Here is a 19,830-nt window from a genome sequence, read left to right as displayed (position 1 = left end):
TACTGGTAAAATTTCCATATTGGTTCATTTCTATTTATAGTAATTCATATATGCTTGTCAAATTTATGCAAGAGAGGGAGTGTTACTTGCAAGTTGAACCCTCTGTGTGTATGTGTGTGTGTGTGAGAGAGAGAGAGAGAGAGAGAGACAGTGACAGTCCTGAGTTGTATCAGCACCACTCATCACAACCCAAAAGTGTCCATGACTGTATATGCCATCTAGGGCTTGACATTAAAGTTAGTGAAACCAAGAAAGGAGATGTCTTATTTCTGTTACAGTTCTTTCTTTCTTCTTTGTGTTCATAATTCATCAGTGGCGGCGATTGGGTTCCAAAACTGAGGGGGGGGAGTTCCAAAATTGGGGACAAGGACAGTTTACTTTCCCTTTAGTATAGTGCGTGGGTAAAATTGGCAAAAAGTGTGTGGGGGGGGGGGTAACTGGCCGTTCCACGCTGCCCCTAATCACCGCCACTGCAGTTAATTATTTCATCTCTTTAGTTATGTCCATACCCAAGTAACCACAAGTGGTTGGCTCAACGTTGTACCAACCGTACTGAAAATGTGTTCTGATAGATACATAATTTATTGTGAGGCCAAATGCAAACAATAGTACAAATTATTTATGAAAATAAAAGAAAATACAACACTTTCTCAGTCAAATGGTATTATTCTTTTCAAGGCACTGTACCTTCAAGTGGTAGCACAAAAACTTTCTAGAGTTTACTTAGTTTTCCACCTTTCATGCAATTTAGTCTGCACATAACATTGCTTAACCACCTTCACAATAATACCTGTAAGAATGTTCTTGTTCTACTACAGCAAAAGAGACAAACAATAAGCAATTCCCAACACATCTTTCATCTATGGCGGCTGACAAAGGACTGGTGAGTGACTGCAAGTTAAAAATAGCTTCTACTTTCATTAAAAATATATTATATTTCCACTATGTGCTGTGACTGAAATATTCGAAATGAAACACTGTTACATGTCACTTATTTTACACTCTAGAATTTACAGCATACTCCTGAAAAATGTTTTGGCATGAAAAAGTTGTTTTTAAAACTTATTTTAACTCACTTTTCCATGGTTGGGCAAATGTTGGCAACCACTGTTGGCCCAACGTAAGACCAACATCAATTTGCCAACCAACGTAAAGACAACCTTTCCCACGTAAAAACTGACATTGGCCTAATGGTTACTTGGGTAGGCATAGGCAAAAAAAAAAAAAAGATACGGCAGTAACTTATAAATATCACATTCATTCTTAAAACATTAAATCCTTGATGTTCATGATATGACATCAGAGAATATTTGTAATTATATTTCATACTTGACATAACTTTTGAAAAAGTTACATGTGAAGTTTTGTTGAAACGCTGAGTAATAAAAAAATTAGTCACCAGAAAGAAGTAGTACAGTTATAATCAGTGGTGGCCAGCAGCTACTATGATGGGTAGTGTCAACGTGATCAAGAAATCGAAAAGAAAACACAATGTCCCTTCCCCCCTACTTCCTTCTTGTGGTTGCGCCACTGGCCAAGATGTTTAACTTTTAATTTATCCTTGTTTCGTAAAATGGAAAACGGTGTATGTAATAAGTAATAACGCACTAATCTGATTCATCTTCACTCACTACCCTATCTTTTATACACTGTAGGACACTTTTCTAAAAACACAACAATTACAGACACCAAGTCAAACAAGGAATTAACGCTGTGCTTTGTTTCTAATTCCTGCACACCAACAAGGCACATCAACAACAAGTGTTTTACGAATAACTAAAATACATAAAATTAGAGTAGCATCTGCTAAATCAAATGTGGGTCTAAAAACTGCAAAATGCAATGCAAGAAATTGAATTTTATCTACAAGTAAAATTCATACATATATAATTATAGATTTTCTGCATATTTTTTTAAGCATATAAAAGTAAAAAATCCTATGGTGATGGGAGTTTTATTTGATATTTTGACAATTTTTTTCACAAAAAAAAATGTCTAGGATATTTTCCAGGTCCAGTTGGAATATGTGTCCATGGGGAGGAGGTGAGAGGAAGGGATACATCTTTTCTTAAGGAACAAATCGATAAAAAAATCTGGATGGCTCTTTAGATGCATCTATCTTATATCTAAATGTACATATTTGGTCTAGGAATTAATTCGTGCGGTTGTTACGCACACATTGAAGGTTTAGTTCAAACACAAAATACATAAATACCTTAAGAAAAATATTGTCCATCGCGAGCCACTACTTTCGCCCATCTGTCAGGCAAGTTACGGATTCCGTGGCGAAAGAAGTCCTCATCCTTTGAAGCGATCCAGTCAGAGACCCATTCTTCGATATCTTCTGAAGAAGTGAACCACTGTCCAATCAAATCGTTATTCATGCAATCGAACAAGTAGTAGTCCGAAGGAGCAACGTCTGGTGAATACGGCAGGTGGGGTAAAACTTCCCATCCGACATTTTCTAAATAGGTTTTGACTGGTTTTGCAACATGTGGGCGAGCGTTATCATGTTGAAAAATAAGTTTATCATGTCTGTTCTCCCATTCTGGTCGTTTCCTGGCCAGAGCTTGCTTCAAACGCATTAATTGTCGTCGATAACGTTCTCCATTAATAGTTTCACCCGGTTGCAGCAGCTCATAGTACACCACACCTTTCATATCCCACCATATGCACAGCATAACCTTTGCACAGTGAATATCTCGTTTCGGTTGTGACGGACCTGGCTTCACCCAGGCCTTTTTTCGTTTCGGGTTCTCGTAATGGATCCACTTCTCATGGCCAGTAACAATGCGATGCAAAAACCCCTTTCTTTTCTGTCTTTGAAGCAGCAATTCGCAAATGGTTTTTCATCTTTCAACGTCTCTGTCTTTCAATTCATGTGGAACCCAATGTGACATCTTTTGAATCATTCCCATGGCTTTGAGGCGTTTGGAAACTGTTGTTTGATCAACGCCTAATGCTTCTGCAAGTTCTTCCTGCGTTTGACACGAATCCTGATCGAGCAATGCTCTCAATTCTTCGTCTTCAAATTTTTTTGGCTGTCCAGGTCGCTCTTGGTCTTCCAGGCCGAAATCACCACTTCTAAACCGTGCAAACCAGTTCTGACACGTTCGCTCAGCTAGCGCATGGTCACCATACACTTCCACCAAAATACGATGACTTTCGGTAGCACTTTTCTGCATGTTAAAGTAATGAAGCAGAACACCCCGCAAAAACACTTTATCTGGCACGAACTGCGCCATGTTCAGTTGACTACAAAATGCTGTTGTTGACGCATCAATCAACTGCCCTATACTACGAACGATGCACGCTGACAGGAGTTTTCAATGCATGTGTGGATACACGGAACTGTGGGACGATACGCTCGTTACGCCATCTCTTGTCCAGGCGCACGAATTAATTCCTAGACCAAATATAACTTTGGAAAGTTACTATGTCCGTTTTTTTAAAAGTCGACAGAAAAGTAGATAGTACCTTTCTCATAAACTACTTCCCCAACGGGTCTTACAAATCAGTCATATTTAGCGACTTATCTCTAAAGATGGCAACTATGTCAATACTGTGAAAGTTCCCTCGTCGTGTCAAAGGAAAGTGGGCTTGGCTGGTGTCTTATGACCAGTATAGCTAACCCCCAGCCACCCTGTTCCCTGTGCCACTTTTTCAACCCTCTGCACATGTGTCAACTTGACTAGGCCAGCTCTTAACCGGTTGCAAGATTCGAATCTCCTTGTCTGTAAACTATAAATCTATTAATTTAACAATACTTTGGCAAGGTATGCGTTATGGCATGGTGGCTCTCCCCTTTGAGCTGCTGCTGGTTAGAATTATTGCTATATATTTGTAAACAATTATTCCGAGTTTCAGAATGGTGACTCAGAGATTATTAAATAGGTAGTTCTGAAAGTTCTTTCACACTCTTGTACAAATTTTGCACTTTCCCTTATCAAGTCTGTCATGATGTTAATTTCTTTAATAGGTGGAGACTATAGGGGATGCATACATGGTGGTATCTGGGCTGCCCATGAGGAATGGAAACCTTCATGCAAGAGAAATAGCTCGCATGTCTCTGGCTTTGCTATCAACAGTTGTAAAATTCACCATACCACATCGACCAAATGAACAGTTAAAGCTTCGCATTGGAATGCATACTGGTTGGTATTTGCTTGCAACAGAATCACTGGATTTTATTAATACAGTAATAATAATTGTAATTCTTAAATTGCAAACTGTTTGTAAATTTTTTTTACTAAGCAGGGTGTCGATTTACATAAATTTCCATAATTATGTGAGAGATTGGTACTGGAATTCAACTTAGATGCTTTGTGAAATTGTTTCATGAAAATAAATATTTACACACATAAAAGTTATTCAGTGCTAAAACACTTTTGACATATCATAGCCCTCTCTTGTTTGTTAGTGAGGACACTGTTTATCAACAAAACACAAATATTTCTGCTGGAAAACAAAATTTTATACTGTGGGACCTTCATTTGCCAGAATCTTATAAGCTGGAATATGTGGACCACAAGAGAAGGGTTATGGGCCATAAGGGGCATGGGTAAAGGCCTTCCTTTTTTAGCAGTCAGTCATATGTTTTACCATATTTACTAGGGTGACCAGATGTCCTCATTTATCCTGACATGCCCTCCTTCTTAGGTGTCTGTCTGGCATCCGGGCAGATTCTTAAGAGATCTGTAAATGTCCTCCTTTTTTGGAAAGAATATAGCATCATCGACCATAGCAAATGTGCTGCATGGAGAATGCTTCCGTACATAACGATCATCAATTAAGGCATATCCCTCGGGGCACGTTAAGTATTTGAGCAATGCTTACCTAACATCTGGGAGCTGAACATGACCACTTTGCCCAACTAAGTCATTAGTATTATTCTAACTAGTTACTTTGGCTTCTGAGACTGCTGGAACACTGTAGTCTGTGCATTTCCTTTTCGATTCATTGATTTGGTTAATTTCACTTTTGGCTAATCGCGAAGATGAGGATGAGCGATTATAGGATGATTTTAATGAAGGGACACTAACAAAGAACACCCATGCCCAGGCCAGGATTCGAACCTGGGATCCCTGGCATTGTGGCATGGTGTACTAACCACTCCACCACGGAGGTCGGCCAGTTCCTTTTAGAGCCATACGTACGTGATACAGAGTGGCATAGTGAGAATTTTGATTATTAAGTAATATTTACTTTTATGAAATAACGAAGCGAAAGTGTAAATTCAGCAATGATCTCACGAGAAAATATCCAGCTTTTAAAAGTTGGAAGAAACGAATATGAGGTAAACTGGAAGGTGGCTGTTACTCTTCCCTGCTGTTGAAAGAGCCCTAGAAATGTTTCTGGCATTAAAATCATATTTCTTGACCCAATCTAAACTACCTAAAATTTTAATTCAATTTTTTGGAAATAACTTAAAATGAAGCTTACTTGTTACATTTGTATTCACTCATGGGGACGTTTCATTCTAGCACAAGAATTGGAAAAGGAGTAAAAGTCTGTGCTTCAAATTAAATATATTTTTAGTTATGATTGTCAAGTGTTATATAATAGATTAGGAAATTGCTTTCGTTCCTTAAAGGTAATAGCAAATTATTCAAAAAGATCATCTGAGAAGTATCTGTGAGCAAAATGTTGGCGAGATTTTTTATGTTGATTAAATTATGAATAATGGCAAAAGTATTGTCATATTTTGCAGTGTCCTCTTTCTTATGACTTTGTCCTCCTTTTTTGCCATGCTCTGTCCTCTTTTTTGAATGTGTGTGTCCTGAAAAATCTGGTATACTATCTACAACCTTTGTCCGGAAAGTTTCAAGACTGGTAAAATAATATAAAAATATTTGTACTAGCCAATTTTTTGTCCTGTTTACCTTCAAAGTAGTCCCCTCTGGAATTGAGACACATCTGCCAACACTTCTGCAGATTCTGGTAGTATGCAGCGAAAGCCTCTTCTGGGATGCTGCACAGCTCAGCTGCCACAGCTGCCTGGTTAGTTGTAACGCCTCTATGCCATGTCCCCTTCAGTTCTCTTTTCAACCGTGGAAAGAGGAATGTATCACACGGAGACATATCGGGGAAGTATGGAGCATGTGTAAGAGCTGCAATTTTGTGTTTTGCCATAAATTCCTGGACAAACACAGCAGTGTGTGATTGTGCATTGTCCTGAATCCATATGTCAGGTCATCGTCGCCTAATTGCGTCTCGCAAACATTTCAACACACTCACACCAAGAGTTTGCTTTATTTTATCACCCTGAGGCACATATTCATGATGGACAATACCTATGGCGTCAAAAAAGCTATCAACAATGTTTTGTTTTTTGATGGTTGCCTCTTGTCCTTTTTTTTTTATGCTGGTGACCTGGAACCTCGCTATTCAGCATTTTGTCGCTTGGTTCATGGGTCGAATTCATATGATGTGCAGAATGATGTGCCGCACAACAGCTTCGCAGCCACTGATGCTCAGTGTTCCTTCTACTCTTCTGTGAGTGAGTGAGAGGCAATTCGGGAATTCAGTTTCCTTTTCCCCAAATCATATTGTAAAATCTCATGGCATACAGTCTTGCTGATACCCAGTTCATCAGCTAGCATGCGCACAGTGATGTGGTGGTCCTCACGTAGCCTGTTCCTTATGCACTCAACGTTGTCATCAGTATGGGTTGTTGATGGCTGTCTGGAATGAGGTCCATCGTCCACTAACTCCCTGCCATTCACAAAACTCTTGAGACACTCAAACACTTATTCTCTTGATAACTACTGCTCATCACATGCCTGCTGGATAAGGTTCCAGGTTTCTGTGGCTGTCTTTCCTAACTACACACAACACTTTATGTTCACACATTGCTAGATTGTCATGCTCTATCATCACCAAGAACACAATATCGCTGCAGCAAAGACACCTGCACTGCCCTGCCACCTGGTGGAGTCTTGCAGAAACACTTCCAAGGTCACAGAAAGAGCTACAATCAACCATACCATCTGCAGCGAAACTGATTTCTAACTAATTCTAATTCCACTTCCACTTATAGCCTGTCTCGAAACTTTTTGGTCAAAGGTTGTACACTGTTTTAAAAGGGCCTGATGATTTTACAATTATCTTGCTTAATTACTAATTTTCCATCCATACTATTTTCAGGGCCTTGTGTTGCTGGTGTTGTGGGTCTAAAGATGCCAAGGTATTGCTTGTTTGGAGACACTGTCAATACAGCATCAAGAATGGAGTCAAATGGCGAACGTGAGGCTAATTTATGTTTTTTTTAGCATAGTTGTGTGAATGGTGGGTGCCTTAGGTTTTTAAACCTCTCTCAAAGAACTAAATAGAATAATATGAGTAAGAATGGTAGGAAATAAACATTCATTCAGTCAGATTAATAACAAGCGTAAAATAACTTTCAACAAGCACAATATTTCTTGATTTCGTGACATTCCCATGCATAAATATGGTACATTTTTCAAACCTTATAAAGGTTAACAATAATGTAACAACTGTTGTGCTAAAAGTGTTAAAAAAAATACAATACTATATATTAACAGCCATTGTTAACCTTTAAAAGCAGTTACACACAATATTCAAATTAAACTTTTATGTTTGGGGAGGAGGAGGGATCAAGAGATAAATTAAAATGATAGTATTTTACTTAGTCCAGATAGTATTTTACTTAGTCCAGGAGCCAGTGGTGGCGATTAAGGGGGGGCGAGGGGTGCAGTTGTTCCCCCACTTTTCGATACTTTTGCCCCCGCACTATGCTAAACCTTATCTACATAGGGAAATATACTGTCTTTGCCCCGCAGTTTTGGCACCTTGCCCCTCCGGTTTTAGAACCCAATCACCGCCACTGCCAGGAGCCATGGTGGTCTAGTCGGTAGGGCTTCTGACTGCCATGCAGGAGACCCGGGTTCGATTCCCAGGATAGATGATCTAAGGTCAGATTAATCTTTCTGGCCTTGTCCCCATATAAAGCAGCTCCGGGGGTTAAACCTAGCCTCAAATCAATGGGGTACCTGAGGGCAACCTGGGGGAGTAAAGGCTGCCAGAGCATGGTGCTGATCACATCACCTCAAAAATGGCTGAGATCGAGAATGTGTTGGGCCCTACCCCACATCTCCTATATGTGCCTTCATGGCACAGTACTATAAGCTGGGGGAACTTCACCTACTCTTACCTTATTTGACTTAGTACTTTATTTTAGATCTTCATTTTATCTTATTTCAAAATTTGTATTCCTTTCTGTGATGCGAATGTACTGACATTTTGCAAGAATAAAAAATATATAATGCTTGTTTATTATAATTATACATTTTTTTTAATTTCAATTATCAATGTAGCAAGCAGCATTCATAATTTAAGAAGAAATTATTTTTTTAACTGGCAAAAAGTGTTCTTACTGACGAAAGAAAAGATATTGCTCTTAAATTGTTCAGCTCTGACCGTATTAGAATTTATTTATTTGATGCTTTTTTCCAGCATTGAAAATCCATGTAAGTCCTGCGACGAAGGAAGTGCTGGATACTTTTGGAACATTTGATCTTGAGCTCCGTGGGGAAGTGAAACTCAAGGTAATGTATTGTTATTATACAATTCAGGAATGTTTCTGGAATTTTGGTACTCCAAATGGGGAATTTTTGTGGCACGTAGCACATACCCTTCAAGCTATACTACACATTAGTCACATCTTTTAAACCTTGTAGTTAGTTTTATGGTTTGGGAACTTATTAATAATTATATCATTATTGGTATTGGTAAACCTTCTATAAATGAATTTCTCTTCGAACTTCCATAAAACGAACACAAGTAAAAGCTTTGTCATATCTTTATTACCATGTCATGACAATCTTTTCTAAAGTAACTTCCTATCAATTAATGCATATAATTACAGTGAACCAAACACTATCAAAGAATCAGGAAATATGAACAGTTTAAGAATTTAAGAGATAATAGAATGCATAAATTGAGAATGTTTTATAATACCCTGTATTTTCATTATATAATTCAGTTGCTTGTGTCAGTGAGACAATCCAAATAATTATTAGTCAGTGATGTAGCAGCCACCCCTACAAGCTGTACAATGTAGTGGAGAACTGGTGGGGAAGTGTGGCTGGGGTTTAGAGATCCCACAAAGTTACTTATGCATTCTTAAATTTTCTATATTTAAGTGGGTTTGATGGAAGCTCAAGAGAACATTTTTTTTACGTATAATTATGCAATGCCTATAGTTACTCTTCTCTGTTCATGGCCACACAGGAACACCACTAGTGTGGTGGAATTTCATTAGAAGGGGTGCCTAGAGTAAAATACCAAACTTCCTACAAAAAGTTAGCTGGATTGGCAAGGCTTAGTATGGCAATATAGGCTCCATTGAAGTGAACCCTGCCAATTAGAAATATGGACATTTAGACAAAAAATTAATTGTAGAGTTCCTTTCCTCTGGACAATCCCAGATACCTAGCAATTTCTTTGACAAAGAATAAGACAATAAGGAAATTGTTTACCTTTCCTTTTCCTTAATAAATTGGTTCTGGTCAACCAATTGGTTACTGAGGCAATACATTCTCTAGAATATTATTTATCAATTCATGCAAAAGTTGTTAATTTATCAAAGTTGAATTTAAACTGTAGAATTATTATTATTATTATTAACAAATTAAAACATATTGCATAATAGTATGCTATAAATAAAAATCTTCATCAAGCATAAGAGTTTGTTAAACCTTATCACGAGCCGTTGTACCCCAAGGTATTTCAAGAACGCTGCATCGGTAGTTAATCATTCTTCCTGAAATTAGTATTGCATACAAATGGTCATGTTGCTGACCTAAAAGGTATTATGAAGTAATGAGTCAGTAATGAGGAAGAGAGGGAAGGACAATAAGATTGAGTACAACGGACAGTGAGGGGTCAGTCATTAGAAAATCATCGGTGAAGTATCGAGCAGGCGAGAGTCTTGACCTGGGGGAGAGAGAAGCTGGGAGAACGATTGTACCACTGTACGCTTGAGTTGCTCTTCAACGAGATCTTTGTTGATCATTGACAGGTAACTATCCTTGTGTCCAACCATGTGTGATCTGGGTTGGAAAGTGTAAAATCCAAGTATTTGTGTATTGCCATTCTTGTGTGTGAGTTACACCTCTTGCACTCTACCCTCAGGTTATCGGTGAATGGCAAGTGCTCGTATTACAGAGGATGAATGATACCTCGAGCTACATCACCCATCAGGACAATTAAGGTCCTCGTTCGATCCCTGTGCCTTCGAGTACGTTAAGATTGTACGTATATTTTAGGGTTCAATCACAAGCTCTATGTAATCTTTATAATGAACAAAAAATTAATGACTTTTGCTGCCATCTATGAAAGAAATGTATAAGCTTGAAATTTTTTTAAGTTCAATTTTATTGTAATCAGAAGCATGTCTAAAGGGTGTCTAAATCTTAAACTTACATCTGTTTAGAGGTAAGAGTATGAACTAGGTTGTTCTTATGACAAGGGTACATCTTTTGCAATGTAACTTGGGAGCTAGCTTTGAAGGTGGGGAGGGGACAGAAAATAAACTTCAGGTTCCAGGAAGTTACAAAATTCCTTAACTTGTGAATTCTAATGAACCTGAAACTTGGGGGACATGTGCTCCCCTTGTTTCCCATGTTATGCCAATGGCCCTAACAGAGGCAGGACACAATGATCAAGAGGCACAATGGGACATTGCTTGGTGTCGCAGTGAGGAGGTCTGTGTTAAAAATTATAAAATTGAACAATTTAGAATCAAGTGTAATTACTGAACATGTGGAAAAAGAGTGAAAATTAATAACATTTCTTTCCTTTGTATAATTTCACTCTTATCCAATCACAGGGTAAAGGTTCAATGACAACTTATTGGTTGAAAGGAGAGAAAGCCAAGAACCCTGCGACCGAAGTTTCAACTGACCGTGTTCATCACACAATGTCAGACAATGCAGTATAGCATTCTCAAATCAGAGCTAAGAGTTCTTAAGCTGGGACCAAGTTTTCCATGAATGGAGTTTTCACGTGTTAGTGCATTCCAACCCGAAGCAAGTTCCAAAGCCTTCTAAGAGAACGCAGACAAGTAAGCTAGTCATGGTCTGCCAGCAATCTTACAGTATTAAAAGATTGAAGCAAGAAAAATGATCTACATGAAGAGTGAAAGTTTTAAAGTAACATGAAATGGAGTGATTGTGTTTTGTGATGCTATGACAAGATGAAAGCCAAAGAGTAGCTGAAGTACCTTGAAGTGGAAGAAATGGACTTCCAGATTCTTACAAAATGTTTGTATGCACATGAGACCAGGTCTTGTTAAGGTTCAGGATGTACTGTTTATGTAAATTGACATCACAGTCAGTACAATAGCAACAAGCATTTACCTAGAAGATAATGTATAGATTACATTTCACCTAGCATCCTCAGTGAAAAAGTGGCCAGCAATAATGAAATAAATTGTACACTATCAGTGCTTGCCAATATTCATATCATACTTCGGTTGATGTTGCAATCCTGTGTATGCACCAGAATATCCATTGATTTTTACCAGGATATCATTTTTGAAAAAACAAAAGTCATTACAAAATTTTACAATTATAATTACATTCATGAATCACGGTTCTGTAAATGTTAAGTAATGAGAGACAGGTATGTAAGCTCCGTGTACTTAACAAGAAATTGATTAGTCAGATATGGAATGGACATTCGAGTTAAACAGTACAGCCCAGTGAGCAAAATGAAAAATTCTGAATATGCTCATTATTTACAGCAGTTTCAAAATAGAAAAACCTGATTTTCTTCTAGGAAAATTAAAAACAAAAAATTTGTTTGATGCAAGTGGAGTTATGAACATTTTAACCTAAACAAATTGATATCACTAAGTTGTACTTTTGTAACCATGACCAGTTAAATTTTCATCCTTGAATATTTACTGATACAGTTTTTCAAGTAGTTTTAGCAGGGGCTGAAATAGTCTCAGTAAAACTAAAACTCAACAATGTAACACAACAACCCTTTGAAAATCAAGGTTTGGCAGGCAGTTTTTTTGGGGGTGTGAAATTTGGTCTGCACATCATGTTCCATCGCTCCTGTTTTCTAGACTGGAATCTGCTACTACTGCTTTGAAGTAGATCCCCAGTTATCTTCACAATGCTGGGTGAGCACCAAAATTTTGTGATTCCACTGCTTAAATAATTTAGTTAAATCAGTAATCGAGGTGGAAATTGTTAAGTGAAAGAGGTGTTTAGTTGGTGGTACATGCCTATGGTTTAACATGGAACAATAAGACAGCTGGGTGGAGGGTTACCCAGCATAATATTTCCTAGCTGGAGGATACATCCCCCTGCATCCCCCTCCACTTTGAGGACTGAGTAATATTGTGACACATGTAGCAGTCATGATCACTGAAGCAGAGCTGCATAATATATCATCTGCCTGGTAATACTACAGAGTTTCAGATCATTTTCTGAAAACCTACTATTTCCAAAATGAGATATCAAAATTGTGTGTGCATGAAATTATCAGTAATAATAAGGCCTATATAGATAAGACCAATTGGAAACATTTGAGTGAAGGTGTACAAATATGCACTAAACTAAGTAGCATGTTGAAAGATTTAGACAGGATGTTTTTGTGTGTATGAGTGTGTGTGTGTGTGTGTGTGTGTGAAATTAGTACATGATCTGGACACAATTCCTAACCTGCCTAATGATCATACTGCATCATCTCATTGACATTTTTGAACACTTTTCGGTGAATAAAGAAAATGACAAGTGTGCATGTTGTATATACTCTTGTTTTGGAAAATGCAGAGGCAGGTGAAACATAATCATACATTTTCTAGAAGGTAATATTTTTAGTTTATTTAGTACAAAGACATATTTATGTACAAGTGCCCTGGTTTTCATGTGTGAAATAATTTTGAGTAAATTAATAAGATGTATTTGCATACATGTATGATAGCAATGGTGGTCTAAGAATAAGACAGAATACTTAGTAGCTTTTCCCCAAAGGTGTTACGCACTTTACGTCATGTAACTGGCAACTTCTTTATCTCATGTCAAATGCTCAGGATGAATGAGTCATTGCATGATAACAGCTACAACTGCAATTTTGGGATTACTGCTGATCATGTTTATTGAAATCTTTAAACTTCATGATTCTACTCTCCTTTGAGCAGTGGCGGGGGGTGCAGAAAGAAATTTAGGGCGTGCGATGCTGAAAATAAAGAAAACATGAAACACACATGCAACCTTTCAAAACTGGGAAAGCAAGGTGCCAAAACTGGGGAAGGGAGGCAAGGACAGTTTACTTTCCCTTGGTAGATATAGTATAATGCGGGGGCAAAAATAGCAAAAAGTGGGAAGCAACTACACCCCTAATCGCCGCCTCTGATTAACATAAATTACTGACTGAAATGAAATTACATGTGTGAAGTATATAACTTTAGATTGACATCCATTTTCCAGGGAGACTGTGCCCCCTTGCCCTCCCACTGGACATCCTTGATGATATGTATTAAGTCTTATACTCCAAGATAGTGGTCATACAGTGCAAACATTCAGATACAGGTTACAGTCTTATTGAACTATGTATTGAAATACAAAATGAAATTACCCTTGTCTTCAAAAACCATTTTTGAATTTTTTCAATGTAACCAATGGAGGTACTATAAAATACGTACATAGTACCTTCCATCTGCTACTTCAGGACAAAACGCGAAGTGCACAGCAACTTCATTTTCGTTAAAATCCCTTCTGCCGCACTATCCCCAACAACGAACTGTAAAATTTCTTCGTGAACATTGGGCATCTTCCTAACAGTTTTTTTTTAAAAAAAAAAGCCTGAAATGGTATGTTTACTAGACATGTTACGTGGAACAAATACATAGAACGTGTTAACAAGAAAACTACCCTTCACGTTACAACTCACATTAACTACAATTTCCCAATACCTTTTGAAAGCAGCTGAAATTTTTGCTTCAGTGTGAGGAAGAACAAGCAGGAGGAAAATAAACAACTCACATTAAGCTATAGGGAATTATCGAAAACCAAACAGACCACTTGAAGAAATAAACGAAGAATTATTGATAACAACAATGCTGACAAAATTAAAAACGGCCACTGCTCTTTATAGAGGCTGTCGCCAGTACAGGAAAGTATGTGTATCGGCATCTCTTTCAGTGCTTGCCTGTTGCAATAATAACGATCTTACTTCAGTACTTAACATTCGGCGCTCAATATGACATGACATAATATGACACTCTAAGGCTTAGTGTTTTTAGTTGAACGTAGGGGGTGCGGAAGAAAAGTAAGGGATGCGCAAGCACCCCCTCTCACGCCCTGGCACCACCCCTGTTTTTGAGGGCCTTTTGCTTGGTAATAAATGGTCTATGCATTGAGTCTCATCACCACTTTCTAAGCTACAGAGTGCCACCTCTTTTTGAGTAGCTTCCCAGTTGTTTTCATAGTGATAATTCTGCTCTGAAAATACAGGTCCTCAGCAGAGATTTACCTCATTATTACTCACACCAAAAAATGTCATAATAAAAGGTATAAATGCACTGAATACATTTAAACTTGCAGAACTATCAACAACCCGACCTAAAGTATAAAAATTTCCCACAGTTAACAGTGCTTTTAATATATAATGATTTCTAAAATCATTAAATATTTCAGCATCTATTCTGAACTTGACAACTTTTCACATTGATGTGTGCGTGAGTGTGCATGTGGGATGAGAGACAGAAAGTCAATCTGAGTTCACAAACGACATTCCTTATAAGATAAATCAACTAGCCAACCTATAATCTAATTATTTTTAAGAAACTCTCATTTTAATACCATTTTTAAATGTTCAGTTTTCTTAGAAACATTAAAAGGAAATTATTAATCCATCGATTGTTAAAGATATTAATGTATTATGGCATTTATCCGAAGAAAGTTTTTGTGATGAAACAATCAGTGTTCTGAAATCATGTATTATTCTCAATTTGATGTTTACATTTTCTTTTTTCTTCACCCTCTGGTTTGAAGTAGAGAAACTCTATTTCAATCCCACAACATCATGATACATAGACAAATTTAGAATTTCCAAAAGCATGATGAGTTATGATTATGTGGGAAAAAATACAATGAAACCATAAAATTGAAATGCACCATTTCCTTGCAATGTTGTTAAGTTGAATGATAAGTTTGGTGCTTTTCAAGATCTTTGCAAATAGCCATCAAAAAATTCCTGAAAATACTGTTAATGCCATCTAAACACATGAACACTAGGGCACAATAATTTCATTTTTTCATGTGTATGCATTGTTTTCTCTGAAGTTCGTATTTGATTTTCAGCTCTTTTAGGCTATAGTTTTCAGTTGCACTGGTTATAACAAGTGATATGAACATTAAAACTGTTGTAAGTAAATCAAGAAGCATATATGAGCTGTAAACCTTTAAGCTTCTCGGACACTTGTTATTCATTTTGAATGATTGTGTTATTTACCTTTTACATGTACATATCACATTTACATTGCTGTTATTTATTGTCATTGTTCACTTTTTAAGCAAGTACCATGCTTATTCACTTTGAGTGCTTGGAAGGTAAGTTTGCAATAGAATCTATGTCGATGTGAATATGTTGTTAGACATACACACACAGAGCATTTCCCAGAGTTCCACTGAAAGCCAAACAGGTGTTCTAGTTACACCGTGATATAAGTAGTGCCAACTTGAGACATGCTTAGGCATAGTTTTGTAAAGGAGTCCCTTATTTTTTGACAGAATTTAATGTTAAAAGGAACATTCACAAGTGTGACAATTTGGCAATTTGATATTTCAAATTTAATTCTTTAGTATCAAGGTATCTCTCTCTCTCTCTCTCTCTCTCTCTCTCTCTCTCTCTCTCTCTCTCTCTCTCTCTCTCTCTCTCTCTCTCTCTCTCTCTCTCTCTCTCTCTCTCTCTCTCTCTCTCTCTCTCTCTCTCTCTCTCTCTCTCTCTCTCTCTCTCTCCCTCCCTCCCTCCCTCCCTCCCCCCCTTCCAGCACAAGAAGAATGATGCCATTGGTTTTTTAATGACTTTTGCTTAGGATTTCTGATCCATATTGTACCATACTGAATATTACTTCCATTGCATTAATTTAGTATGACATCAGAAGAATGCTGCAAAGATATTCAGAGGAATATAATCTTACATAGTACAAAGAAAATGAGGATTTAGTTACGCACACATCTATAAGTTCAAGAAAATTGCATCAATTTGTTTTAGATTCTTCCAGTCCAACTTGGTTTTTCACATTTTGGAAGTAGAAAATGATCTTCCTTCTTGTTTCCAGAACAATGATATGAGATTGAGGTTAGGATTTGAACTTACTACAATAACAATGCTAAACTCTACTTACTGAAATATAGGGTTGTAATCAGTGACATTTCCAGGAAAAGAGGGAATGATCATGTAAGTCATAAACCCCAAGCTCAGTTTTAAAAGAAAAAAGGAATAGGAAGTACACTCTACCTGTGGAATCTATTGATGTCATAACCGAAGAGGAGGGAAGATAGCTAGTTGGTGGAGCAGCAAAACAGTGGTGCTGCTGCAGATGACTGGTAGTTACACTCACTTCCCCCCTTCATGAGTTCATTAGTCAAGCCATCTCAAATCAACACTTGCACAGAGACTTGTTTTCAATCACTCACTCCAGAGATTCCCAGGACAGAGTATAGACACTGAATGCAGAGAAAGATGACAAAATTTTATCCTTTTCACATTTTGTAAATATTTCAATATAGTGATGATCAACTGACATAGAAATATTGATTTATTTCAGACCTGTCAACACATGATATTAAGAATAAGGACATATGAAAAGAATCTTTACCCTTGTAGATAACACTTTCGAAAGTTTTCCTAATCCTATGAATTACTTAACAGCAACCCTATGAGAGACAAAGCTTGTCAAGCATGTTCTCATTAGATGGCACATCGAGTTCCATTGCCAAAGTTATTTGGCTTTCTAGACCAGGAAATTACTTTTAAAATATTAAATGCAGAGATAGATAGAGAGAGAGAGAGAGAGAGAAAGTCATTAATTTGCACAATTATTTCTTTGTCAATGATGCACTGTGAATTATACAACTAATCTATAGGCTGATATTGTTTCCTTCTAACTTTTATACAATCGTAATTGTAAAGAAATTTATGACTGAAGTCATAAGCTTCAATCCAAGCAGCTTAGGGAAATTTTTATATGGATTATCATATCAAACTGAAACCATTAAAACTCACTTTGTGCAATAACAACGTGTAAGAAATATAGTTGCATTGTGGTACAGTTAGTGCATATTCTTTATACACATTTTCTGACTCAAAATCATCTAAAGACAAGAAAATGACTATGGTGTATGGAAGATTAAATATAATAGATTAAGCATATTTCACATTTGTGATGTTCCATAAAGACATACGCTTATTCTCTAATTGTTAAAGATGTATAGAATAGATTTTTACTTTGAATTATATGAAATATCTTCCAAAGATTAATAATCAAATATATAAAGGTTGGAATAGTAAGTAGCAGGTAGCAACGTATCATGCCAAGTGTGCTTTGACAGATTATCTGTAAGTTGGTCATATTTGAATGATATAGGATATGGGAGAAGTGGGAAGTAAGAGAACACTATTTTATGGTATGTTGTGTACTGCTGAATCAATATATTGTGCCACAGACAATTGACTGTTATGTAAGTTATATATAGAAGTTTAATATTGTTGATGTATCAACACAAATATTATAAGTAAGAATATTCCTTGCAAAGGAAACTTTGTGAATTAAAAAACAAAATCTAAGTTCCCCTTATGTTGAAATAGTTTGCCTTTGCACATGAGCTTAAAATCTTTAATTTTTACTTGAAAATTACAGTAGCCTACTTCTTAGACAGGTTTGATTTTCATTCAACCAGAAAAACATAAATAAGGGCGATGCAATGAATTTTCAAAAATCTTTTTCTTTCATCAAAATAAAAATGGTATGTCATGGATTGCTTTGTTTTGTTATTACCCAAAATATGAATTCTAGTCATTTTAAATGTCAGTTCGTGAACGAATTTTTTTTTATTATTATTTTTTTAACTGTGTAAATTTGACATACATATCTAATCTGTACACTACATGACTGCATTGCAGCTATAACTTTGTTCACAATGTAAGAGCAGTACACTACAGAATTGGTATGTTTAAGTCAACAAGTAACACTACAAAATTGGTATGTTTAAGTCAACAAGTAATGATAATCTCTTATAATGATGAGAAACACAAGCATATATGGAATTTATTTGATATTACTTCATATTTCATTTCATAGCATCTTAGATTTTCAAAGATTACAACATATTCTGTGCTCACACTGATTGGTGTAGTTTTGCTGAGTAAGACTTGTTATTGTAGGTATTCACTTGACAGTTTCAATATTTTTTAAATTTGTTTTATCTTAAATAGTAACAGTCGAAAAATCTCCATGAAAATGTTATGTCTAATATAGTGAATGAAACTGATTATAGTAAATTCCATTGATTGTGCTAAGTGGTTGTGAATGATTGTGTTGACGATGTTGAGGAAAATGTATAAGAAGTGCTTAGTGAATGTTGATTCCATTCCACATTTTATACCTTGTTGAAGAAACCTACTTTCCTGTTGGTTGCATTAAATTTGGTTTAAAGGAACAACTAGATATTGTGCAAATTATCTTACAATTCATGCTCAATATGAAGTAATCTTACTAAGTAAGATAGTTTGTCCTAGTCTCCCAAACAAGATTTCTGTGATTTGATTATGATGCATCTACAGTACAGAGGGTAGAGAAATGTGATTTAAGGGAGATTTCACACTGAAGCAACAAGCAATATGTGTCACCTGAGGATTTCACGAATCAAATGCAGGATTGTGCAGCCTGACGTGCTGGTACAGTGTGAAACTTGGCTATTGATTGGTTCATTTCCAAGTGACATGTGTTGTGTGTTGCTTGTCACTTTGGTGTGAATTGGTGTAAACTAAACTAAACTAATTCTCCCAAGAAGTCATTATTTGGAAGTTGCTGTTTAATGGCATTTCCCTGGTAAGTAAAATTTCCAGATTATCTATGGACACTTGAAAATCAAAAATGCACATGGAACATTCAAGGTCATACATAAGATCATTATGTAAATGAAAAAGCATACAACTTACTTCATGATCCCTGTTCATTATTACAAGAACTGCATTGATATGTCTCGTTTTTGGCAGCAAGTGTGTAAAATATGTAAAGGTTTTACATGTGAATGTATTGAAACTGTAATAACAGTACAACAATGTAAGTGTAAGTTGAATTTGAAAAGATAATAACTGTTGAGAAATATGTTTTCAATTAAATGATGTGGATTGTTTGTGAACAAAAAAAATAGTGTTTGCAGAATAAGTCAACTGTGACTACATACCTACTTGTTCATGTACCCCCTGGCACATAATACCTCAGAAAAAAGTAATATAGATATTTTTCACAGCCATAACTTTTAGTGCATAAACTGTACATACATATGAGGTTACATGCATCACATTACAAGGATTTAAAGAAAAGGATATAGGTGCATTTTTTTCTCTCGCTAATATACTGCTGCTGTGACATCATTTCTCTTCCATATGTATATTTGTGTGATTGCATTCATAGGAAAGCTTTCATATATGAATGACAAACCTGTTGGTTGTGTGGCTTTCTTAAGCATTACCAAAATATAATTTCTGTTGTGTTGAATATAATATATTTTCTTTTGGAATATGTACATATTGGCTGTTCTGCGTGTATGTTGCATTGATTAT

At 36.5% G+C, this 19,830-nt stretch overlaps 1 protein-coding gene across 2 annotated transcripts in view; it reads left to right on the top strand.

The window, feature by feature from the left end:
* Positions 1-15,871, top strand: part of LOC146003964 (atrial natriuretic peptide receptor 1) — a 1,164,278-nt gene extending 1,148,407 nt beyond the window's left edge. For both annotated transcript variants that reach the window (XM_083142500.1, XM_083142491.1), the window contains exons 19-22: positions 3,980-4,154; positions 7,147-7,245; positions 8,476-8,567; positions 10,853-15,871. In XM_083142500.1, coding sequence (XP_082998626.1) covers positions 3,980-4,154; positions 7,147-7,245; positions 8,476-8,567; positions 10,853-10,963 — 477 coding nt within the window. In that variant the 3' untranslated portion in view covers positions 10,964-15,871. The remainder of the gene's footprint in view (positions 1-3,979; positions 4,155-7,146; positions 7,246-8,475; positions 8,568-10,852) is intronic.
* The last annotated feature ends 3,959 nt before the right edge of the window (positions 15,872-19,830 follow it).

The sequence above is a fragment of the Lepisma saccharinum genome, chromosome 1 (assembly GCF_977018435.1).
Source record: "Lepisma saccharinum chromosome 1, izLepSacc3.1, whole genome shotgun sequence".
NCBI lineage: Eukaryota > Metazoa > Arthropoda > Insecta > Zygentoma > Lepismatidae > Lepisma > Lepisma saccharinum.
Note: the sequence above shows the minus strand (reverse complement) of the source record. Positions and strands in the feature narration are given on the sequence as shown.